Genomic DNA, 25,962 nt, shown 5'->3' with positions numbered 1-25,962 from the left:
TTTTAGAAACAAAAGATAATAAAGAGATTTATTTGCAATTGTAAACCAACTGAATGCACAACTAAGTGAGAAAGATTAATACCTCTACACTAAAGATTATTAACTCTCCAACTGGCAGAAGTATTTTTATGAAACAGTATTCTATTCTTCCTGCTGGCTTCATCTTAATCCTGTATGTCTGATTGTCTAGTTTCTTCTTCGAAATTAGTATTTCCTAGGAGAAAAAGGAAACATGAATATAGTCTTTATTTACTTTGTTCTATTTTAAAATTCTTTAACAGAGCTTTTGTGGCAAAAATTATTGTAACTATTAGGCATTTATTAATATCAGGCAAAAATGAAATGTTAAATTTTATCTTATATAGATTTTTATAGTTTTTCTTTTCAAAAGACATACTCAAAGTAAATGCTAAGACAGGACTATTCATCTAATATTAATAATTATGTCTGCATATCCTGTTCAAAACAGCCAACTCTATGGATGAAACATATAACTGTTAGACCCTTATATTAATTAAAAGACAAGCAGGAGTTTGCTACATTCTTATAAAATGCCATACTTAAATGATTTATGAAATTCAGAAGGAGTTTTTATTGTTAAGTAAACTCTAAAATTCTCACTGTTGGCTATGTTAAAGAAGAAATTAGTAGGGTGAATCTCTAATGCAATGTGAGATTGATGATAAATAGATCTTGAATTTTTATTATTTTATTTTATTTATTTATTTCCTTTTTTTTTTGTTGTACAGACAAGGTCTCACTTGCCCAGGTTGGTCTCAAATTCCTAGGCTCAAGCAATTCTTTCACCTTGGCCCCCAAAGTGCTAGGATTACAGGCATGAGCCTCCATGCTCTGCTGCATTTCTTTTATTGTAATAAAACATTTTGCCTACTAAGCCCATTTTTTTATTGAGTCCACTTTTCATTGGAGGCACCGCTGGCATTTTGGAGTGGATAATCCTTTGCTGTGAGGGCTATCCTATGCATTGTAGGATGATTAGCAGCATCTCTGGCCTCTACCCAGGAAGATGCCAGTAGCACCCCCTCACCAGTCCCTTAAGTCTCCAGTCATTGCCAAATGTCCCTTGGAGGCCAAAACCACTGAGTTCAGGTGATGTTCCTTCTGTCCATGGCTGCAGTCTCAGATGCCCACTGGTACTGTATGTCACCCACTTGGTCTACTCTCTTCCAATCTGGTTCTAGGGATTCTTCCTCCTCATACCTCCCCTTCCTTTCTCTCCCCTTCCAAGTTTCTGGGTGGTTGAGGTCTTACCTCTGTTTTACCCAGCCCAGGACACCCATCCTCATTGCCCCAGAGGAGCTTGGAGAGCTAACCTGATGCAGACAGGGGCCTCAGAGAGGCCCCTGTCCTATCACACTCAGGATCAGGTTCAAACTCTGTCACATGATATCAAGAAAGGACCCAGGGGAAAGGGGCCGACCTCCCCAGTGCCATGGTCTCTGGCATCAGACTCTGCTCTTTGTCTGGAATTTCCTTCCTGGTTTTACCCACTCCTTGTCACCTCTCAGCCTTCTCAACTCCCCTGGAGTTTCCTGGTCCAGCCTCAGATGAGTCATCATCTTTCCTGTTACATCATAACACATCCCTGCTGAACTGAGGTGGAGTCACCCGTTCCTCTGCTCCAACTTTCTGTTAGGCTCTGGAGGTAAGAGACCTAACTCTCAATCCCACACCCACGGCTCGAACCCAGTGTCACCTCTCGGGCCATGCTCCCCTGCTACTAAGGACCTGTGTCTATGCATGTGGCTGTGTGCTGCTCTAAGTGTTGTGCATACGTCAGCCACACAATCCTCACAGAATCCTGTGGCTATCCTACCTACCTTAGCATTTTGCCTACCTTATGCAAATGAGACAGGCAAAGTGGACACTAACACATAAAGCCAGGTTTCCATGCTCAACCACAACACCACACAGTCAAATCACACTTCTCTGATGCATCCTTATAGGATTCAGGGTTATTATAGCTAACAAAAGTCTAACTATGTGTGTTTAAAATATTTACATCAAAAACTGTTTTATGTGATTTCATTATTTCAGATATTATCTTCAAAGGAATGGAAAATATATTCTGAATTTATAACAAAGACAAACCAAATTGAATGGGCCCCAAACCCAGTGACTGTGGTTTGGAGCCACGCAGGAGCAGATGGTCCATCATGCCCAAGCTGTTCCCAGACCGCCTCTTCTCTTACAACTAGGACATCTGCTTTAAATCAGATATGAGAAATTGGGTCAAGAGAAGAGACTCCTCTCTCTGAGCTTTCTCACAGTGCTCACAAGCACTTGAGGAAAGATTTTTAGATTCCAGGAACTTGATGTTTCAGTCCAACGTGAGGTCAAATCCCTGCCCCTATGACTTGGCAGAGGTGGAAGCTTCTTAATTCATCTTGCATTGCAACCACTTAAAAAGACCTAGTTCCCAGCATTGTTAGCCCTTTACCATACTCCAGTGACTTAGCCCTGGTAAAAATCATGTAATAAAATAGAGCCAAGTTCTACGTTTCTAATAGGAGGGAAGCCTGGGGCCTGCCCTCCTGTTACCGCTGGTGAACTTCCACACACTCAGGCTGTTCCCTGCCACTCTCAGGCTTGCAGAAGGACCTATGAGAAGCTCGCAGTGGGGCTTCTGAAACCTTCCCTGAGTCCCTGGAATCTGGCCCAAGTTAAGACCTGGATGGGAGGAGAAGAATCCCATGGCGCGTCCCAGTGTGTACAAGGCTCACTTCACTCTCGCACCCCTCGCTGTGCATGGACCGCATCCTCACCAAGGTCGCCGTCAGAGCGGAATTCATCTCGCCCATTATCCCGGCTCTCGTCCTTGAGGCCATATGCGTCTTCATCTGCAGCCCGCATCTCCATGTCGCCCTCGGAACCCTCCATCAGACCCTGGGCTTCCTCCCCAACTTCTCCTATGCCTGAGATAAAACAAAGGACGAGAAGACTGAGGACATGAACAGAATGGAGTCTGGGAGTCTGCCCCTGGGCTGCCCAGCCCCAACCTCCTCCACCTGATGGCAGTATCTCGCTTTTCCCAGCTCCACATCCACCTAGCACAGCCCAGGCCTGGCCAACATAGCAGCTCAGGCCCTGCTGTAGTGAAAGGTTGAGCGATGGGTACCCTTGGTCTGATAACTCTGATTCCCAAGGGTTTAGATGAGACTATTGGGGAAGATAACTCTCTGGCCCTTTGGTTCTTGAGCTGATTGGATAACAATTTGGTAATGTCTCCAAAGAGAAGAGAATGCCGGCCAGGGAAGACAAGGCAATTGAGGACAGAGGTGAGGAAGTGGAGAGTGGCCTGGCCACACCCGAGAAGGTGTCTCGATGCCCTTTCCAGTTCTATGGACCGATATATTATTAGCAGCATGACTGTTACCTCACTTAGGCCACCTTGAGTTGGCGTCCAGCCACTTGCAATGGAAGGACTCTCACCCAGAATAACCACCTTCAACTTTCTACCCAGACTGGTCTCAAACCCGTGGGCTCAGGCAATTCAAATTAACAGCTGCTCAGGAAGACTACTAGGGTGGACGTGGAAAAGTGCTGCCTGAGCCTTCAAGGAAGGATTGTCCCCCAGCTGCTGTCAGCACTAGCCTGAGGTCACACCCACATCCGGTCACTGACCAAGTGAAGGGACAAAGGTCCCACAGGATGCAATGGACATTTTAGTTCTTGGGCTCCCCATGGAATCAACCAAGGTTGTTGAGGGTCTGCCTCACTGTCTGACCAAGCAATCCCATTTCTGTCCCCTCCACTCCATTCCCCAGAAGTGTCCGAACCCAAAGGCTCTTCCTAATGATATCCCAGTGTCTGGTTCCCAGAGAGTCCAACCTATAACCAGCCTGAGAACGGAATGTCCACAACTCTGATAGCCCAAGGTACCCCACACCCTGAGTCCCACAGCCCGAGGCACCCCATACCCTCAGCTCCCGGAGTCTCTTCTTGGCCAGGTCTATCTGTGGGCATCAGTTCCTCAGGGAGGGTTGGTGTCCAAAAGGCTAACTCCGTGATTTTGGTAGCTTTCCATTTTGGAATGACAGTTACTAATGCTTCCTCCTCCTCTTCCTCTTCTCCTCTTTCCTATTTTAAGTGCAAAAAAAAGTAAACTTACCAACATTTGTGTAATCTTGGTCTGGAATATTAAAAGTGAGGGGAGGCTGGGTGCAGTGACCCACGCCTATATCCCAGCACTTTGGGAGGCTGAGGTGAGAGGATTGCCTGATTCCATGGGTTTGAGACTAGTCTGGGCAACTTGGCGAGACCTCTTCTCTACAATAAATCAAAAAAATTAGCCAGGCGTGGTGGCACGCCTATAGTTCCAGCTACTTGGAAGGCTGAGGTGGATGAATCACCTGAGCCCAGCAGGTGGAGGCTGTGGTGGCCTGAGCGACAGAGTGGGACCCCAACTTAAAAAAAAAAGTGAGGCCGGGCTCGGTGGCTCAGCCTGTAATCCCACGCCTTTGGGAGGCTAAGGTGAGTGGATTGCCTGAGCCCGCGGGTTCAAGACCCTCCGGGGCAGCGAGACCTCATCTCTACAATAAATAAAAAATCAGCCGGGCGTGGTAGCACGCGCCTGTAATTCCGACTACTCGGAAGGCTGAGGCGGAAGGATCGCCAGAGCCCAGTGGGTCGAGGCTGCGGTGACCGGGAACAGCCACTGCACTCCAGTCTGGGTGACGGAGTGAAACTCCAACTCAAAAAAAAAAAAAAGTGAGGGGAGGAAGGTCAGGTTTTGACTTGCATTTGAGCCTTTTCCTGACTCCACTCATGATCAGACCAGTTGCCAATTACCTACAGTATAATCTAAGGGTTGAAAATGAATCTTGAAAGAGCTAGGGTGAGAGAAGTGAAATTTGCAGTATAATGCTGGACTCAAGATTTTTCTACTGGATGCCATGAAAGGCTGTCAGACTTAGTACGTCCCAGCCACCTGAAAAGCAAAGGAAGGGCCAAGACCAAATGGCCTTTTCAATTGTTCAGTCACATTTTCTAGATCTAATATAAACAGTTTTAATATTCTATAACTATACTTATATTGACCTTAAAATAAACATAATTATTTATATTATCCTTTATATAAACAATAAAAGAGACATCAGTACAGAAAAGGTCTAAGAACTTCCAAAGATGTCAATATATATGGCGGTACGTAAACACGAAAGTTAGTGTCAAGGATTATGAGGGAAAAAGAAAATACCATGAAAGCAGAATGACACCGCATCAATTTTGAATGTGGAACCCTTTCTAATAATGAACGATGCCAACAATCATAAACAAACAACATATGCCAATTTTGCCAAGCACATTTCTCTACTTCTCAGTTTTGTGACTATCACAAAATTCCAAAGATCTGAGCATCAACCCTATAAATATGAAAAACTTCACTGTCACATAAGTGATAATATCTATGACAAAGAGTGACAGGTATCTGCCTAGTACATCTATTGAGCCACTGAGAAATAGTCTACCAGGTATCAACATCTCCGAGTTTCATCGCCCATGAAGGGAGACACCAATGCCGCAGGACAGTGGTGCTCAAACTTGGCGTGCATCAGAATCACCTGGAAGGCCTGTTGAAACACAGCTCGCTGGCCCCACCCCAGAATTTCTGGCTCAGTAGGTCTGGGATGGGGCCCCACAGTCTGCATTTCTAAAGGATTCCCACGTGAAGCTGATGATGCTGGCTCAGGGACCAGGCTCTGAGAACATCCTCCCAGGAGTATCTGCCATCTGGCGCTGTGATGTGCGGGTAGATCTCCACGAACAGCAGATGCTCGTTCCTCCAGCTACTGGGAGTGCTGGCAGCTGACTGCTCATAACTGAGTCCCTCCCAGGCAACTGTCCTCTGCTGCGGGGCCTCAGGTTTCACACTCCCATCCGTGGCAGCCTACATGCACTGCTGGGTCCAGTGGGGGTCTCAGGTCCTTGCCTCCATCAGGAAACCTTGAAGGGTAATTCCAGCTCACAATAAACCTTGTGTGCACATCTCAAGGTCTTGGAGTGTGTTTCCTCAATGTAATGAGCTGAACCGTGTCTCCCTAAAAAAGATATGTTGAAGCCCCAACCCCCAATACCTCAGAATGTGACTTTATTTGGAGATGGGGTCTTTACAAAGATAATCAAGTTGAAATGAGGTCATTAGGATGGGCCCTCATCCAATATTACTGATATCCTCATAAAAAGGGGAAATTTGGACACTGAAACAGATGTGAACAGAGGGAGGATGGTGTGAAGTGACAGGCAGAAGACAGGCATCTGCAGGCCAAGGAGAGAGGCCTGAGGCAGATTCTCCCTCCCAGCCTCTGAAGGAAGCATCCCCATTGATCTTGGACTTCCTGCCTCCAGCACTGTGAGAGAATACATTTCTGTTGTTTAAGTTGAGGGTGGGTATGCCCTGGGGGAGGCCCAGGCCCAGGCCACTCAAGAGGGAGCAATAGACCATCTAGAGTGACGTGGCAATTAAGTTCAGAACTAACACATGCAAACAAGGAAAATGAAAATGTGAAAATTCCCAAGAGTTGTGTAACTTTTAGGTCGTCTGCCTCTAGCCTTGTAGGATTTCTGTATCTGAGCAGCTCCTTTGCTTACAAATGCAGAGTATGATATATTCTCTGCAACTTACCGTGTCTGTTAAACGATATTCACCATGCTGCTCACATCCAATGTCAAATACATACTTTCCAGGGCCAACAGGCTATGAGCAAAGAGAAACCAAGAGGTACTTCACTCCTAAGTGTCAAAACACAGCAGAAAACAAAAAATGCTCCACAAATTTTACCACCATAAAACCTACCCCAGATCATAAAGTTGGTTAAAGTACAGTACAGATTAAAGAATAATTTTATGAACTAATGATTGATGAAATTGCAAAGTATATGTCCTGTTTTTTTTTAACTTTTACATTTTACTTCTGTATAAAAGCGCTAAATTCATTATAAAAACTTTAATAAGTCAACACCCATGAGCAAATCAGCTGGAGAGAGAAATAGACATAAAACCACTACCAATATTTTGATGTATTTTTTGTAACTTTGTTGCTAGCATACAGTTTTTTCCAACAAAAATCTGATCGTAGTTACACATACTAACTCATACTCTTTTTTATTAGAAATACAGCATGACCTACTTCCTATATTCACAAGTATTCTTTTTCAACACCAGTTGCCAACCTGGTATTTTATTTCATCTATGAATTATAATCTATTTTGCTCACTATTGCTGATAGTTGAGCTGTTGTTTTTGTTTTTTGAGATTTTTTTGGACAAAAAGTCTTATAGTGAGCACACTTTGAATTAAAACTTTATATATGCCCTTGATATTTTCTTAGAGTAAATCATCAGAATTTTTGGGTAAATGTATGCATGTCATTTGATCAGAATGAGGCTCTGATAATTTCATTCCTAGGTCCCCTATCTTCAAACCCTCGTTTTGTTTTGTTTTGTTTTCTGGACAATAACATTTTGATGTATTTGTAAATGTTATTTATATTTTTAAAAATAGAATCACATCATTTTAATCTAGATCATTTATTAGTAAGGATGAATGTTTTTTCAAGATTTTTGGCCATTTAAGTCACATTGATTGGTATATTACATATTAAGTGTTCCAAATATTTCTCCCCATCTTGTCATTCATTTTTAAAATTTTCTATAGCATTTTCCAATCTACATGAGGTTATTTTTATAAAGCTAAACACACTATTGTTTCCTTTTTTTGGAGACAGGGTCTGACTTTGTTGCCTAGACCGGTGTGCAGTGGTGCAATTATAGCTCAGTGCAGCCTCCAACTCCTGGGCCCAAGCAATCTTGCCTCAGTCTCTGAGTAGCTAGGACTACAGAAATGCACCACAAACACCCAGCTAATTTTTTATTTTTATTTTTTGTAGAGACAGGGTCTTGCTATGTTGCCTAGGCTGATCTCCAACTCCTAGTCTAAAATGATCTTCCCACCTTGACCTCCCAAAATTCTGGGATTACAGGCACGAGCTCATCACCTATATATTTTTCCACATAGGATTTTCTTGGTTACATTTTAATCTTTATTTCTTCTAAACAGAAGCTTCATCTATATGAAGTAAAGACTATTATTTTCCTCCCAAATGATAAGTCAAGTTTTCCTAGCAGTATTTCTTGACTCTTCTCCATCACTTTTCCACTAATCTGAAATGACATTCTTATCAAGTGTTACATTATTTTATATACTTGGGCCTTTCTCTATACTTTCTAATCTGCTTCAATGGTCTGTGTGTCTCTATCTTGGTATCACACTATTTTAATTATTGAAGCTTTATAGTGTGTTTTGATAACTTATCCACAAGAATGTGAAGAGGTAATTTCCAGAGGAAGAAATACAAACAGCAATCAAAGTGTGACATGATATTTGACCTCAGGGAATTTCACATTAAATACACATTTAAACAACAAGATAACATAGTTTGCCCATCAGATTAGACAACAAGATTGTTAAAGACTGATACTAACCAATGTTGATGAGACTATATGATAACGAGACTCATATATTCGGCTGACAAGAGTATAAATTGAGGGGCTAGGCGCAGTGGTTTGCATCTGTAATCCCAGGACTTTGGGAGGCCAAGGAGGGGGGGAAGGCTTGGGCCAGGAGTTTGAGACCAGCCAGGGCAATACAGTGAGAACTTCATCTCTACAAAAAATTTCTTAAAAATTAACTGGGCATGGTGGTGATATGTGCCTGTAGCCCTAGATACTCAGGAGGCTGTGGCAGGAGGATCACTTAAACCCAGGAGTTCAAGGCTGCAGTGAGCTATGACCAGGCCACTGTACTTTCTAGCCTGGGTGACAAGCAAGATCATGCCTGAAAACGAAAGAAACGGAAAGGAAAGAAAAGAAAAGAGAAAAGAAAAGAAAAAAGAGTATAAATTGACACAGCTCTGTAGGTTGAATTGGCAGTTCAACCATGATTTAAAATGTCAATCCTCATAATTTCTATCTTGCATTATCTAATCTACATAAATACTCCCAAATGTGTAAAATGTTAAAGATGTATCTTTGTTTATATTTTGTATCCTGGTATAATATAACCCTATTTATGTTTAAAATCCCAAAGTAGGCCAGGCTCAGTGGCTCAGCCTGTAATCCCAGCACTTTGGGAGGCCGAGGCAAGTGAATTGCCTGAGGCTGCAGGTTCGAGACTGGCCCGGGCAACTTGGCAAGACCTCATCTCTGCAATAAAAAAAAAAATGAACCGGGTGTGGTAGCACGCGCCTGTAGCTCCGGCTACGTGGAAAGGTGAGGCAGAAGGATCGCCAGAGGCCAGCAGGTCGAGGCTGTGGTGGCCAGGAGCGTGCCACTGAATTCCAGTCAGGGCAATGGAGTGAGACTTCAACTCAAAAAAAAAAAAAAAAAAAAGATATAAGCATAAGGGTATGTTTACATGATGCAGAGAAATAGTGTGGAAGGATTTGGGGAGGAGGCAGGGCAGGATTCTAGTGTTTAAATGTTTTATAACTGGAATGTACTCATTAATTGAAAGTGTTTTATTAACTAGCAGAATAAAGCCTCCATTTTTTTTTTTTTTTTGAGTTGGAGTCTCACTCTGTCGCCCAGACTGGAGTGCAGTGGCCGCTCCCGGCCACCGCAGCCTCGACCTGCTGGGCTCCGGCGATCCTTCCGCCTCAGCCTTCCAAGTAGCTGGAACTACAGGCGTGTGCTACCACGCCCGGCTAATTTTTTGATTTGTTGTAGAGATGAGGTCTCATCAAGTTGCCCAGGCAGGTCTCGAACCCGCAGGCTCAGGTAATCCACTCACCTCGGCCTCCCAAAGTGCTGGGATTATAGGCTGAGCCACCGAGCCTGGCCAGCCTCCATTTTTTACCCTTATTTTTCAGACTGGTCTAAGCTGTATAAACTTATTGATTCTTTCAGATTGATTTTTATCAAGTTCTCTTCCTCTCTACCCATCTTCCCAACCCCTCATTAAAGAACCCAAGAAAATCTTGCTAAGAATTACAAAATAATGAATAGGTTTGTGAAGAATGTGCTGTTTTAATAAAGCCTAAAAGCAAAATCTGTGGTTAGGGCATAAATTGTATGTAAGTGAAAAGTGAGTTCGAAGAGAGTCTGAGGAGACCTCATTAAATTAGTTAAACGTTTCCTGTGTCAACTTGTAACACCATCAATTTGCTCAGCAAACTCTCTCTTCAGGGAAAGTTTCTGCTCAACCCTGATCAAAGCTCCCCTGACTGCCCAAGTGGAGCTCCTGAATTATTCAGGTCTTCTTTGTACAAGAAGGGCAGGCAAAGCACCAAGTCTTCCAGATAGGAAGAGCCCACCATGGGGACTAGGAGCTGGAATGCCTCCAGGCTGGGGCAGGCACTTTGCTACCAGGACTGAGAGAGCTGGCCTGCAGCACGACGGGGGAGCTGGGGGGTCGAACTGCAGGAAATAAATATCTGGTGTCTGATTTACCAACAAGAAGGAACACACACGAGGTTAAAATGCCCCCTCATCTTAAATGACGCAACAGGACCCTGCTGAGAGACAGTGGGACACAGGCCAAGTCTCCCCTCACCCTAACGCTATCCTCCGTGGGTACCAGAGAGGCTCAGAGAGTGGCATAGCTGTCCTGTTCCCCACATTTGGAGGCGAGGAAAGTGTTTCACTGGGAATTTAGTGCTTTCCATTCACACATTTGCACAGGCTGGGGGAGGGGGTTAGTATTTCATTAACAGATGTCACTTCCCAATGACTTACATTTTTGTTCAAGAACTTGCCCTGGTACCTGTGGTTCAGGTGAATGAGTTCGGCCATGCCCTCCTGTTGTCCGTTCACCCAGGTACCAACATACTTACTGCCCGTCTCTGCATAGAAATAGGTGCCTTGTCCGTGCCTGGTTAAGATAAGGGATACACGGCATTTTGTTCCAGTACAGTGAAACACCTCCCAGGTTTATAGCAGAGACACAAATGGATGCAGGCTGATAAGTGATGTGGTTTCTGCATCTGTGTCCAGTCAGGTACCCCAAGCAAGGGACATTGACAGATGCGACAGACGCACAGAGGATGAGCCTCACCTGCTGGACAGAGGCAAGCTTCCGGCACATCAGCTCTTTCCCAGGTAAGAGGCAGAGCTACTGGGAGCTGTGGCTCAGCCTCCTGGAGAGTTCTTCTGTGCCCTCTACCCCCTGGGGCTTCCAGTGGAGGACCATCATGTTCTACCCCCACGGAGGAGGAGACGTTGGTTACACAAGCCTGCATCAGGAAGTCACCTCCAAAATGCCTGCCTTAAAGCCACAGAAAGATTTGAACTGCCTGGCAGAGTTGGTAAATGGGCTTTTGTCCGGCACCTGCTCCTGCTCCTTAGTAAGTATATGCAATCTGCAGACATCATCACATGCTCATTACATACATACATCCGTAGGACTGAACACAGAATCCGAACCTTTGGTGAGCAAACCACTCTCCAGTGTAGGTGTCATTATTGATGTAGTAGTACACACCATGGCCGTGCCTCAGGTCATCTGCCCACTCGCCTGAAAGGGATGACACAAAAGCAAGCCAGTGAGAAGAAAGGAATGAAGCCCTATACCGTGTCCTCAGGCTTAACAATGAAAGAGGCAGGTTTGCTACAAGGCAAAAGAAGCTATAGCCTTGGGGTCTCCTGCACATGTGGGCCCTCCTGCTCACGAAATCCCTCAGAAGAGTGATATCTTTAACCGCACTGGCTAAGCCACTGTCTCTTTCTACTTCAACTTCTCTCCATCCCCTTCCTCTTGCGCTGGATGGCAGGAGTGCTGGGTCATGTTGGAGAGTGAGCTGAGGAAGGGCTGAGTTAGGGGCTCATCGGGCACAGGTACGGTGAGATATATGCACGTGGGCCATCACCCCACATGTCCTGACAAGAAGGCTTCGCAGGTCGGATGGAACACAGTGAGCATTCCAACCAAGGCTGCCTGGTCCACAGTCACCACACTCCATTGAACTTGCAAGTGTTTAGGGATCCAGCAACAACTCTGAGTTTTGACGGTTCATCCTTAGCCACCATCCTGCATTGCACTCTGCTTGCCGCATAACCACCTGGCTCCAATGCACTACCTGCACACCAGCTCCATGCCACCAGGTGCCACGCCATGGCTGACCCATGCCTCTGCTTGCTCCTCCCCCACTTGGGTGTCCCTGCCTGCTCACCTCCATACAACCTCCTGCTAACTACTTAGGGACTTGGTAGGAAATACTGAAATTACCATAAAATTCATAACTATGACAAGCACAACAGCAAACTAGTATCATTGACCAAAGGGTTTTGAAGACAAATCCCTACACTAGAAAACTCAACATGTCTCTACAAACCTTATAGCTCACACATGAAAGAAACTTCATAGCGGTTTCCCTAAATTGAGAGCTACCTTGAAAATTCACATGATATTACCAAGTCATTAAGCTGAATGCCACTTTTCTAGACTGTGAATAATAAAAAGTAAATTTTGATCAAAGAGAACAGAAGGAATGACCTTTCTGTTCTCTCTATAGAAAATATAGAAATATTACAAAAATGTCATATGGAGAAGTGTTCAAAGAGGCTATTCTAGAACTATGCCAGACATTCATTAAAACTAGGGCTACTTTCTTGAATTCTGTGATGCTCATACTATGTTTAAATAATTTATTTTGATATTTTTGATTTTTTATTACAAATGAAAATTCACTTTTATACAAACTTTATATGTATTTTTTCTTCAACAGGAACCCCAAAACTTGTATAAGCTTCTGGATTATACAAAACCAGATCCACTTACACATGAAATGGAAGAATACACAATATACTAAGAAAATGTTAATTATCCATATACGTTTGTATGAACAAACCCCAACAAGTATTGACAAAGAGAGTTCGTCCATATTTCCTCAATGACACCAACATGACACCACCCTGAGCACTATGAGACAGACCAACAGTTGTACACATGGCAGTGCATGTCCTTGAGGAGAGGCACATGCGAGGCAGCAGCATCAGGAGCATACGGCAGGTCTTTCAAAGGTGGGGAATACTGGGTTAATGCATAAGGGAAGTATTATTCACTTGCCCATGAAAGGCAAATGTCACACGATGATTGGTCACAGTTCATCACATTTGACAATTGTCGGATTGCCTGACATGGATCATCGTAGATTAAAGCATTTAAATGGTCTTCATCATTTTGCCGCAACCTGGATGGAACTAGAGTCTATAATACTGAGTGACCTCTCACAAAAACAAAAATCCGAATATCACATGTTCTCACTCATATAATGGACCTTGAACATCCAATGCAATACTATGAGAAAATGACTGATGGTACTGGAAACTATGGGGGGGAGGGGGATGGGATTAACAGTAGCAAATATCTGTCGGGGGATGGGAAAACACTTCTTATCTACAGGGTGCCTGAATGAAACGTCATTGTACACCTAACCCTTAACTGTACCCCACAAAACCATAATAAAAAATACTGATTAATGAAAAAAAAAAGTTAAATAAATAAATAAATAAAGTTATAATAACCCACAAAAAAATAAATAAATAAATAAATAAATGGTCTTCATCAAAGCCTGATGGTCTACTTGGACATGAAGAATCACTCAGGTCAAAGTGGCCCTCTTTGAAATGACAAAACCACTTTCTTGCCCAGCATGAATGCTTCCAGCCGCCTCTGCGGCCTTCACTCCTCTGCTAAATTCAAACAGAAGGATATGTCGGAAGTGCTCTTCCCCCGCCCCCCGCACTTGACACTCCATCTTCTTTAGCCCACAAATAGCACCAACTTTCTTCAAATCTGCAAAATGCGAGGTGTATTCACAAGCACAACATTGTCACTCCAAATGACAAAGGATATACAATAAGCAAACTCCCAACACTGCAGTGTTGTCATTCCGAAAACAAACGCTATGAACTTGTGCATTCGCCTAATATTTAGAAAAGAGCAGGCATGAAGAGAAAAAAGGTAACAATCGTTAGCAGTTGATGCACAGAATTAGGTTCCATGATGTGATATGTGACAAAACCAACATGAAAAAGAGAGATGGAGAATCCCAAAATTGAGACAATTCAGTAAAAACTACTTCAGTTGCATGTCCATAAGGACATGTAAAACGTGCAGATCCTGGAGGATTTGTCCGGTTCTTAAGGGGCAAGTGTGTGCCTGGATTTGTAGCATTTGCCAATTTCTGTAGTACAAATGTTCCTAGCTTGGCCAGTTTCAGGCTACAAATGGAGCTGGGAAAGAAGTGCAGAATTGACTTTTGTGAGTTGCTATGAGTTGCTCCACTCATCCCTGGGGCAAAGAGACCCCGGCTCAAACAGTTATTTCATTTGGTTTCTTCCCAACAAAAGACCATGACAAAATTATTATTGCTCTCTTCTCTTGACCATGTGAGCTGGTCTCTGGGGAAATCATGGCAAGAAAAATACATGATATATTTTGCAGAAATTTTTCAAAAATGAAAGGGAACAATTAAGTTGCGAAGGGCACTATAGTGTGGACTGGTGAACAAATGTTTTTAAAGTCCTGACCCATTTAAGAACCCTGTTAGAGACTCTGTCCAGTAGAGTCTAATGCCACCATAGGGAAGGCTTCATAACTGGGAGAAACAATTCAGAGAAAGGCCACCTGCTGAGGCAAGTCTGTGACACCATGAGTTAAGTTTCCTTTTTTGAACTGAATGACATTTGCAAACTTTATGATTATCGCTTTATCCTTTTTTTTTTTTGAGTTGGAGTCTCACTCTGTCACCCAGGCTGGAGTGCAGTGGCACACTCACGGCCACCACAGCCTCGACTTGCTGGGTTCAGGCAATCCTTCCACCTCAGTCTTCCAAGTAGCTGGAACTACAGACATGCACTACCATGCCCGGCTGATTTTTTTATTTATTGTAGAAACAAGGTCTCACAAATTTGCCCAGGTTGGTCTCAAACCCCTGGACTCAAGCAGTCCTCTTGCCTCAGTCTCCCAAAGTGCTGGGATTACAGGCTTGAGCCATTGCGCCTGGCCTGATTGTTGTTTTAAATTTGCACTTAATTTTTTGGGGGTGGTATTTCCACCACTTGTCCTATACTTTGTTATCATTCTTGATCTTATCAACTGATATTTTTTTCTAACTATATTTCTCCTCAGGAGGAATTCCCACCCTTGGTCAGTTGGTTGGCTGATGTGGGGCTGGGTTCTCCTGGGGGAGAGAACTACATTGCTCACAAAGCTGTCCCCAGGTGTCAACTCCTGCCAGAATCACCACAGCTCCCAGCTCTGGCACTCTGGGGATTAAAGGTAATTTAAAATGAAAAGTTCTTAGAGAGGCTCCTTCCATCTCAATGGCCAGCCAGTGACCGATGTGCATGCTGGCCATGGGTCTCGCCAAGTCATCTCCTTGCACTGCAGGGTCAGCCAAACACAGAGGAGCAGGAGACAGCACTTAATGGGAAACACTCTGTGCCAGACTCCGGCTCTTTGCACTTGCCACAGCATTTAGTATATGTAATAACTGACGTGGTTTTACAGTCACAGAACCCGAAAAGCAGAGAGATTGTGTGTACACAGTTGGGAGGCAGCAGGACAGAACTGAAAATCTGTGTCTTTCTGATTCCGAAATCATGCTCTCTTCTCCACAAGCACCTCAATAGTCAGGCGCTCATTTCTTCTTCCAGCTCCTGCCATGTGGAAGCTTCCAGAAAAGCTAATCAAGTATTCAATCATTTTTTTTAAACCATGTCTTTATCATTAAACTTCTTCATTTTGATTAGTTCTGCATGGCCGGCAACAAGGTCAGCATGGAATAGTAATGTGCTTTCTCCTTTCCCAACCTCATAGCCCTCAGTTGACCCCCCATCCCAAACCTCAGAATCTCTAGATATAGTCCAGGCCTCTCCAAAATCTGACACCCATTCATCCCCCCACCCTCATCTCCCACTACCTCTAAACACCTCTGCCTTCCTGCCTCTACCTATCGACACAGGAATGCCTCCCAGCTCCTTTCCTAAGTACTGTAGCTTCTGCTGGTTCCTAGGTTCCCTAACTGGACCTGTCTGAGCATCTGGGAGGCCAATGCTGGGCCTCAAGCCTTGGGGTCCTGAGCTGAACACATTGCCCTGGCTATTATGATGGCAGTCAGCTATGATATGCTGTTATGAATATTCAGCTGTGCATTAACTTAGACTTTGTGATTGGAAGATTGTTGACTTGCTGAGCTATAATACAATTAATACTATAACTTCTGGCCTCAGTTTCTATTACTGCCTTGGTGAAATAAGACACTTATTTAAGCTTTAGTGAGAGAAGAACTCTCTGAGTAGTGACTGTAGCTTGCACCCTTTAAGATACGAAGTCATCTGGAGAAGCAAAACTCCCAACTGTTTCCAAATGAGCTTTATAAGTTAGTGTGGCATAATAAAAAAATATATTTGGTCTTTAGTCGTGGTTCCTGGCACAGAGCTCCTAGAACCCTTGAAATTTTCCTAGTGATAGAAATGTCTTTTTGATCACACCTGAGTTTATGCTAATGAGGTGACTTAGGGTGGGGCTCTAGGATAGCCTCCAGATGGGGCTGGTCACCAGAAAGACCAAGTGATTAGAAAGTTGGAACTTTCAGCCCCACTAACCTCAGGGAAGGAGAGGAAAGGGATAGGAGATTAGATTCCATAATAATTCTTGAACGAGGAAATATGTTGAGCTTCTGGGTTGCTAAATGTATCATTTATCAGGAGAGTGGTGGACACCAACTCTACAGGGACAGAAGCGCCTGTGTTGAGAGAACTTCTGGATCTTGTCCTTTGTGCCTCTGCATCTGGCTGTCCATCTACATTCTTTATAATTCTCTTTACAGTAAACTGGTAAAAGTAAGTAAAGCATGCCCTGAGTTCTGTGAGCCATTGCCGCAAATCATTAAATCTGAGGAGGGGGTCGTAGGAACTCCTGATTTGTAGGCAACTCAGAGAGAAGTGTGGGTGCTCCAGGGACCCACATTTGTGATTGGCATCAGAAGTGGGGCAGATGTGGGGGACTTGGGCCCTTAACCCTTGGGATCCATGCTAACTCTGTGTAGTGTCAGAATTGAGTTGAATCCTTGGAAACCCAGTTGGTGTCTACAGAGAACTGGAGAATTACCTGGTATGGAGAATCCATATATTTGGTGTCAGAGATGTTGTGAGTCGAGAAACAGTTTTCCCTTTAGTTAATCTTCGTAATAAAATTCCTTAAATCTCTTATCCTGAGTATCATATATATACATGTGCGTGTGTGTGTGTGTGTGTGTGTGTATCAGTTAGAACCATGACAGTGATATGTTGTTCAAAATGTATCAATGTCTACACTATAATCAAAAGTGACAACAATGAAATTAGGCACATAAGGACATAAGGATTTAGAAAGAATTAAATTAAGCCTTAAATTAAATTGGTTAAAGTTGATTAAAAAGCAGATGGTAATTCTGGAGCAAATAAAACAAAAAATTTATCTCTAACAAGGACGGCATTAACACTCTCCATCTTAGTCTCCGAATTGGGCAGAATTCCACTTGACATCTATTATTACTGGTTGCTGTTTTATCCAGGAGCAAAGCAAGTAACTGTAGTTTACATTTTTTTTTTTTTTGAGTTGGAGTCTCACTCTGTCACCCAGACTGGAGTGCAGTGGCACTCTCATGGCCATCCCAGTGTCAACCTGCTGGGCTTGGGCAACCCTTCCACTTCGGCCTTCCAAGTAGCTGGAACTACAGGCAGGTACTACCACACCTGGCTAATTTTTTTATTTATTGTAGAGACGAGGTCTTGCCAAGTTGCCCAGGCTGGTCTCGAACCCGTGGGCTCAGGCTATCCACTCGCCTCATCCTCCCAAAGTGCTGGAATTACAGGTTGAGCTACCAACCTTGGCCGCTTACACTTTTTTTTTTTTTTTTTTTTTTGAGTTGGAGTCTCACTCAGTCACCCAGACTGGAGTGCAGTGGCCACTCCCGGCCACCGCAGCCTCGACCTGCTGGGCTCCAGCGATCCTTCCACCTCAGCCTTCCAAGTAGCCGGAATTACAGGCACGCACTACCATGCCCGGCTGATTTTTTGATTTATTGTAGAGATGAGGTCTCGCTGCCCAGGCGGGTCTCGAACCCGCGGGCTCAGGCAATCCACTCACCTCAGCCTCCCAAAGGCGCGGGATTACAGGCTGAGCCACCCACCGAGCCCGGCTACACTTTTTAAGAATATATCATCCTCATTAAGAAGTGATGCTGCCACACACAGTACATCTCCATCCTAGCCAACACTTACTAAGCACATACCATGAATCAGGCAAGATTTTAAGTGCTACAGGTGAAAAAGCTGAGGCAAGGACAGGTGAAGCCACCCATGCAAGGTCACACCTATTATCACCAGAGTCCAGGGCTGGGGTCACAGATCTTTCTGGAAATCTGATGAAAACTAGATAACTTCCTCCCAGGGAGAAAAAAAGCCCAGAAGACAGAATTTTACATACAATTACTAAAGACTCACAACCTACTCCCCTACCTGTTTCTCTTTCCAGGTTTGGGATTAGTCTAGCATTGTAGTCACATCATGTGACAATGGTACATGGGGAAAGTAGTGTGGTTCTGGGAAATTAAGGAACAAGAATCTTCCTGAAACACAGCGTTGTCATGTAAGGAATTATGACAGAGAGAGGAAAAGCCGGTTCAACAAGGCATAATGCCTCCCAGACCAGAAGCTCTCACTGAAGGATGCTAGATCTAAAGAAACAATATGTCCATCAGAAGAGAGGTTGGTTGAAAATGGAAAACAGGAAAGACAACTTCAAGGATATGAATACTGCAGAGCTTCTGAAGCCATGGGTCCTACCAATGCCCAAGGCCTGTGCTCGCCCAACAGCCTCCCTTTCACTTGCTCCCAGTATATGAGCTCACGTTGGGGGGTTGGTGGAGGGGGAGCTGGTCACAGGGACAATCAGATTTCCCATTAATAATAAAAAGATTGGCCAGGCATGGTGGCACATGCCTGTAATCCCAGCATTTTGGAAGACTGAAATAGAAAGAGCATTTGAGCCCAGGAGTTTGAGATCAGCCTGGGCTACATGGTGAGACCTCATCACTACAAAAAATAAAAAAAAAAAGTAGCATGGTGGCACACACCTATAGTCCCAACTACTTGAGAGGCTGAGGTGGAAGGATGCTTGAGTCCAGCAGGTCAAAGCTGCAGTGAGCCATGATTGTGCCACTGCACTCTAGCCTGAGCAACAGAGTGAAATCCCAACTCAAATAATAATAATAAATTTGTTAATTAATTACAAGGCTTTCTGGATGCTGCATCAACTCTGTAAACATAAGAATATCCTTTGTGCTCATTGAATGAATAATCTGGAGAACTTTAAACTTTCTCATACTTCAGTATTCACAGACAAGTGCAATTATAAAAAACGTGAAAAAGAATCCCTCTGCAACACAAAAGTTTTCTTTGCAATAACATTTTACCTTCATATCTTGATCCATCTGGATATATAAAAGTTCCTTGACCATGTTTTTTATTTTTAACATATTCTCCGATGTATCGAGCACCATTTTTAAATTTGTAGATCCCCTGAAACACATTGATTATATAATTCATATCATTCCTGAACATAATATTTACTAACAGAGTATTAAATAGAGAAACCACCAGTCAGTCACTGATTCTGACCTGGCCGTGTCTTTTACCAAATTCATAGCTCCCTTCGTAGGTGTCCCCGTTAGGTAGCCTCGCTTTCCCATGTCCGTGCCGTTCGCCAGCCTCATTCCGCTCTCCCTCATACTCCTGGTAAAGGAAATTGAGATAACTGCAGCTACCCATTCATTAAGCATGAATCATGTACTAAGCATTTTATAAACAGCGGTCCACTGAAGACTCCCAATCCTCAGTGCTACACTAAATTGTCCCACCTTATAGGTGAGGTAGCTAACCAAGCCTGGGCAAGATGAAGTACTGAACCATGGTCACACACCAGCACATGGGCATAGCTATCCCCACCTCCAACATCTGAGCATGCAATTTATCATGAGATTCTTTTATGTTGTAAATAATATCAACCCATTTTGAAAAATGCCAGGTACTCCAAGTTGTGTTCCTTATAGGAATATGCTTGAAACAGCATAATAGCACGTGCAGATGAGACAGTTCCCAAGTCCACACAAATACCTCCCTGTTCGCTTCCTCCAGGAATCCAGGAATCCAGGACTTAAAAGGTAAAAGTCCTTAGAGAGGTAACTCTTCCTTCAAATGATCCTTGGGCTGTCTGTGGCCAGAAGACACCTTTGCCCTTTAGGGAATTTCTGGTAAAAGGGAGGAAGGTAGGAGGGCACTGAGGAGTACTTGATTCTGTTATCTACTTAGTGAATCTTATTTTTAAACTGCCTATCAATTAAAACACTCGTAGCCCAAATACTGCAAGGATTACATATCCATCTTGAAAGTAATCAATACAAAATGTGACAGAAGTGTAAAATTTCCATATTTTTGGATTCTTCATAAAATAAATGTTCCTTAGCAACTAATACATTGTATAGAATGCCTATCATAAAAAATAAAATGGCTGAAGCAGATAGTAATGATTGGTATCTCATGGGTATCTCATAACATCATGTTGCATACCTTAAATATATACAATAAAATATATTAAAAATCAAAAAGTAAAAATAGAATTGGATCTATCTAGACTTATTATAACACAAGTACAGACACACTACATTGAGAACTTCTTTAAAAAACATCTGTATAATTCTTGCCCTTTCCTAGCAGTTTGACCCAGAAATTCTTGCCTAGAATAAATATAAGGTAAAAATTAGTGGCCTTACAGATTTGTTTCAGGGTTAGTGCAAATCAAAATGTACATAACACCCCTTCTTGTCCAAGAGGCCTCCCAATACTGAGATGCTGGGGGGCTGAATAAGAGTGAAATACTTTAAAGTGACCCTAAATGTGATCTAAAACTAAAAATTATGGGCACTGAAAAGTTACAACTTAGTAGGACCATTTGAGGAACGAAACTAGAAAACTTGCTGGGCAGGTGTTGCAGGTTGGGTTCGCCCAGAAGCAGAAGCTGAACAGGTGAGCACAGCAAAGAGCGCAAATTGCACTGCAGAGTTTGTTCTGCTTTTTGCACTAGCTATGGGGGTCCGGGACCAATTTCAGGTATTTATGACTCTCTGTACTGGCCAGGTAGTTCCAGTGCATAGGGATGCTAACCTTCAGCAGCCCAGAGGTAGGAGTTGGAAGATGAGTGCCCAGGGCCAGCAAACAGGTCTGAGCAGGCACTGACAGCATCACAGCAGGGATGCTAGATTTTTCCATTAATACCATACACACAGCAGCTGAAGTTCCCAATCTGTCAGCCAGGGAGTGGTTACCCTCTGACTGAGAGAGGAACTACTCTCTGGGTAATGCAAATACACACACACAGAGCCCAACTCACATCACTGGATGGACATCCCTTACCTTCTCTCTGCTGCCTAAGCTAGGAAACAATTCTAACGACCTGGATCAGTTCAGAGGAGACTGAAGAAAGCACATGGGTGTACAGGCCCACATGGTAGAATCGTCAGGAACCCTCTCCTGAGGCCAGTGACTCCTCAGCATTTCTTGGAGGCTGCCAGAGAGTAGCTTCCCTCCATCTATCTTAACGCTGGAGTTACAGAAATGAATTATTCAAGGATAGTGACAGCTTGGGGTGATACAGTCATCCAAGAAATCTGCCTCGATTGGGGCTAACACAGGGAGGAAACGTCCAAAGCCTTTCACTTGGAAATCTTCGCCTTTAAGGGGAGGCGGGATGGAAGTGGGGGGAGAACGAGGAGGGATGTGGTAACCAGACGTCACAGCGTTTCACCTTTCGCCATCAACTTCTAGGACTAAGCGCCCGATGTGACTGGCATGGCCCTCGTCCCTGGCTGGCCCTCCTGGACGGCTGTGGCTCAGTCTTCTGGTCTCCACGCCTCCCCCCTCTAAACCTGGCCTCTGGAAGGTCCCTCGCTGCCGTGCACCCCGGAAAGCCCCTCCCTCACTAAGCGCTCTCACCCCAAGATCATTCTCTCCCTCTTCCTCCAACTCCTCCGAGCCCAGGTCCGACATGGTCTCGCCCTAGCCTTGATTCCCGCCGCCGCGTCTCTGGCAGGTAGGCACAAGTCGTCTCGACCGCCGCGTCCGACGTCGTCATGGAAACGCGGCCAGCCCCGCCTCCGCCCCAGCCCGGAAGGTGGCCAGAGGGAAGGGGCGTGGCGGACGGCGCAGGAGGAGCCACTGGCAGCCTTCGTGTTCTGTCACCGCAACGGTAAGGGCACCTCGACTAATCGCCGCCCGAGAAGAGGGAGGGGAGAGCCGGAGGGCGGGGCGTAAGGAGCCAGGGGGAACCCTCGGCTACTGTCATAGACAGCCACGCGGCGCCACCTCCGCCAATCGTAGCACGAGAGGAGGGAGAGGCGGGGCCTTGGCGGGCTCCGTACCCGGCTGCCCACCAGCTCTCTAACCTAGACATCATGTCGCTGGCCCCCGGAATCCCTCTGATTGTCTGCCCAGCGACGCCACAACGTGGAGCAACCTTGGTACTGCGCCCTCAGGAGCAAGGGCGCAGAGGGGCGTCCGGAGCAACTCTCCAGAGGGCACTGCCCCCTCCAACACCGCCCCTCGGCCTCCTGTGTCCCTCCGGGGGCGCTGCCCACCCCTTCTTAGCTTTCTAGGCTCTTCTGGTCCTTCGGTGTTCGCGGGTCACAGAGATTCGTCTGCTGAGATCGCTTCTCTTGCTTGTAAACATTTCCATTCTCAAGCAGGCAGCTCTGATATCTTAGCAGATGCGGTCCACACTGATGTCCGTTCGGGTGTGACATCCCTCCCCGACCCAGACGTGAGTCCCAGTTCCCTCCGGCGACTCTCCAGTGTCCCAACCAGAGCTCCGCAACCCTCCTCTAGCTACCCGCACCCTTCCACCCTCACACTCCCACATTGTCATCCGCGCTCAAACGAACACGCGCGCACATTCCTCGCACTTAGGACCCTCCTCCTGGCTTTCCTCTAGTCTCCTGGCACACTCCACCTCCTCAAGGTGCCTCTTGATCTCCTTTTTATTTCCTCTGTCATCATCCCAGACAGCAAAGGTGCGTTATTTGTTGTTACCATGGGAGCTGGGGAGCACTGGTTGAGTAAACAGGATTTGGTTTCACAGATGCCAGATCCACGTGGTGAGTAACCCACTGATTTTTCAGGGCACGCAGTTCCTGCAGACTTCTCCCTCAGAAAAAAATGCTATATGGAAGGTTACAATCTTAACCAGTCCTCAGGCCTAAATACATCACTTACTGAATATACAATTAAGCTCCAAGCAAATTAACACAAAAAAATCCTAAAATTATGTTGAATTTTAGTTGCAAAGATAAAAAGATTGTAAACATCCAAATTGAACAGCTTTCCTTGTGGGAGAAAAGTGGGGAATTTAGGATAACAAAGGATCATTTATTTCTCTATACTTGTTGGCAGTGCCCACATTTACTACGATTGAACATGTCTTATTTTTATAATAAAATGTTAAAAGTATTTTAAATATTAGAAATCTGGAATGGTAATATAATCAAGTATATGCAAATAGATGTTAGCTTTTTACATATAAAATAAATATCAGAAATTCAACTTTCAAATTAGTTATAAGAATAGTAATGTTTGCTAAATTCTGTTACTGTGCTGACATTGTCTTCACGATTTTATATGAGTTATCTTCTTAGGTCCTCACTATCGTTTCCTTATTTTACAATTAAGGGAAGGGAATTACAGGAGAGTGTAAGCTAAAATTAAAATCATAAGTCCCTACCAGCTGAATAGCCCCTCTCCTGGCCAAGGAGACCCCAGAGTAGCCTTAAAACTGAGTCCTTCATGGACTAATGCAATGCTCGTTCAAGACTCTAACCAGTGAAAGAAAAATAATGAATTCTTGGCCATGATGGCAAGGAAGTTCAGACATGCTTCACTAATACCCCTCCCTTTTGCAGTTTTACACACAACAACTGACCAACATTAATTTTAAAATAGAGATCATAAGACTGATAGAATGAACTCTTGTGGCAATAGGATACCAAATTATAAACAGATCCTAAGGTTTTGCCAGGCAAAATGTAAGTCACTTACCTCTACACTTAAAGAATAAACTATATTTTAACTGCTGTTCTTATGATTCATTGCTTACATCTTGTCCTTGAGGAAAGAATCTTACTGTGAGTCCCTCAAATCTTATCATGAGTTCCTTAAACTGTTGACATACTAATTAATACATAAACTACTGACACTGAAAATGACACTGATTTGTTTCTAAATCATGTTTTCCTTATTGTCTTGCACATAAAACATTTTGGCTTGTATGTTGTCATCTATAGCCAAAGACTGTAACCTCTTTATTGTGTGAATAAAAGGCAATTCCAATGTGAGTCCCTTACCCTTCTCCAAAACTTTCTTATAAAAGCTTTCTACCTTGTACCAGACCAAAGTCTATAACAGACCAACTTTATCAGTGTGTCTTTCTGGGTCGATCCTCAAATTTGACTTTCAATAAACTTTTATCAAATTATTTCTGCCTCCCCAGCCTTAATTTTGGTTGACAGGAGTAAGGTCATTGCCCAAGATCATACAGCAAATGGGGGATTCAAACCAAACCATCTGACACATGATCAGTTGCTGCTCATCACTATACTGCCTTTCAGATCTGTGATTTAAAGGGATATCTACAGTTTTATGGCAGTGAATGTAAATCATCTACCAAGCAGAGAACCACTGGCTCAGTGACTCTTCAATGACAAACACCAGGAAGTGGCATAAACCAGGTGGTTAAGCAAACCTTGTTCTGGATAGCATCATTTAACAGCTGGCACCCAGCTATAGTGCTATTGAGTCCCAAGGTTTTCAAGTAGATGTATGTCCTATACAAATTAGTCAGGTTCCCCCACACCCAAAGTCTTTCAAGTCAATCTACAGTAATTGCGCTACACTGCAGGTTTAGCAATTATCCACATAATTGGCATCAAAGATGAGACAGAGCAAACAACAGGATGGGTCTCCCAGCTCCCTGCAGCAAGTGAACCAGATTCTAAATTTCTCCTTTCAGAAAGAAGCTGCTCCCCAGCTCAGGTCAGGCTGAGAGCCACAGCTGCCCAGAGGCAGCTGGTGCATTGGACACCTGTCCCTCTGCACACCTGGGACATCCCAGGAAGTCCTCATCAAGTTGAGTAGAAGCTTCACTCAGAGTCCCAGGATCTCTGTCCCCAACCCCCAGTGACCCAGAAATACTAGGTGATCACAAGAGTAATGTTTTCAAATACTAAATCAAAATGCTCATTCAGCCTATCATCTTCCTTTCTTCTTGAGAGGCAGAAAAGTGAGGACATCATCAGGACGTTTTTCCTTACTAGAAAATGGGGAGGAACCTCTTCACCTTTTAAAAACCTTATCATGGAGGACCTCCCACCATGCACGAAGCAGGGCTTCCCATCATTCACCAGGGAGCCCTTTCCATCATACCCCAGGACAGGGTTTTCCATTATCCTCCTGGGGGTCCTTCCCATCATCCATCAAGAGGCCTGTCCCATCATTCCCCTGTGAGTCTTTCCCATCATCCTCTGCAGGAAGTTGGTGCTGGGGCTGAGGTAGTAGGCCCTCTGGTCAGAGGAGAGGAAGAGTGCCCACACTTCCTCTGCACTTTATTTTCCCAGTAAGAAATTATCTTCTTGTTCTTTTAAAATATAAATGGAGCCCCATCTTCCTCCGCCCACCTGCTCCTTTAGAAAGAAAGACAAAGAAGAAGAAGTCTCAGGTTCATCTCGGCCCAGGGCTGGTGAGGGTGCCTTTTGCCTCTAGAATGGGGTTGCCCAGGGGCAGGGACACTGTCCCTGAAGCCATCATCCTGGGACTGCTTCTGTTTTCCACAACCTCTCCAGCCTACTTCAGCTGGGAG

At 44.3% G+C, this 25,962-nt stretch overlaps 1 protein-coding gene across 2 annotated transcripts; it reads right to left on the bottom strand.

Moving 5' to 3' along the window:
* Positions 1-22,191, bottom strand: RSPH1 (radial spoke head 1 homolog). Of its 2 annotated transcripts, XM_021718631.1 has the most exons (9): positions 22,053-22,191; positions 19,683-19,796; positions 19,478-19,583; positions 11,439-11,529; positions 10,752-10,887; positions 6,644-6,715; positions 3,942-4,101; positions 2,787-2,936; positions 1-214 (listed from the first exon to the last, which is right to left on the bottom strand). In XM_021718631.1, exons 1-9 carry the CDS (start codon positions 22,104-22,106, stop codon positions 165-167), a joined length of 933 nt encoding a protein of 310 aa, XP_021574306.1. In that variant the 5' UTR covers positions 22,107-22,191; the 3' UTR covers positions 1-164. The 2 variants fall into 2 exon arrangements, with proteins under 2 accessions (XP_021574306.1, XP_021574307.1); XM_021718632.1 differs by lacking the exon at positions 19,683-19,796 and having other exon boundaries at positions 22,053-22,106.
* Positions 22,192-25,962: the final 3,771 nt, after the last annotated feature.

This window comes from Carlito syrichta, unplaced genomic scaffold (genome assembly GCF_000164805.1).
Source record: "Carlito syrichta isolate Samal-C Ts95f unplaced genomic scaffold, Tarsius_syrichta-2.0.1 Scaffold313176, whole genome shotgun sequence".
NCBI lineage: Eukaryota > Metazoa > Chordata > Mammalia > Primates > Tarsiidae > Carlito > Carlito syrichta.
The sequence above is the reverse complement of the archived record's forward strand: the minus strand, read 5'-3'. Positions and strand labels throughout refer to the sequence as shown.

What these genes read in the sequence shown, in the direction of transcription:
- RSPH1 (XM_021718631.1), bottom strand. Translation starts at nt 22,106, where the DNA reads ATGTCGGACCTGGGCTCGGAGGAGTTGGAGGAAGAGGGAGAGAATGAT. An exon ending in TTGGTAAAAGACACGGCCAG is followed by an intron (nt 19,584 to 19,682) that starts GTCAGAATCAGT and finishes AATGTGTTTCAG; the next exon opens with GGGATCTACAAATTTAAAAA. An exon ending in GAGTGGTTTGCTCACCAAAG is followed by an intron (nt 10,888 to 11,438) that starts GTTCGGATTCTG and finishes TATCTTAACCAG; the next exon opens with GCACGGACAAGGCACCTATT.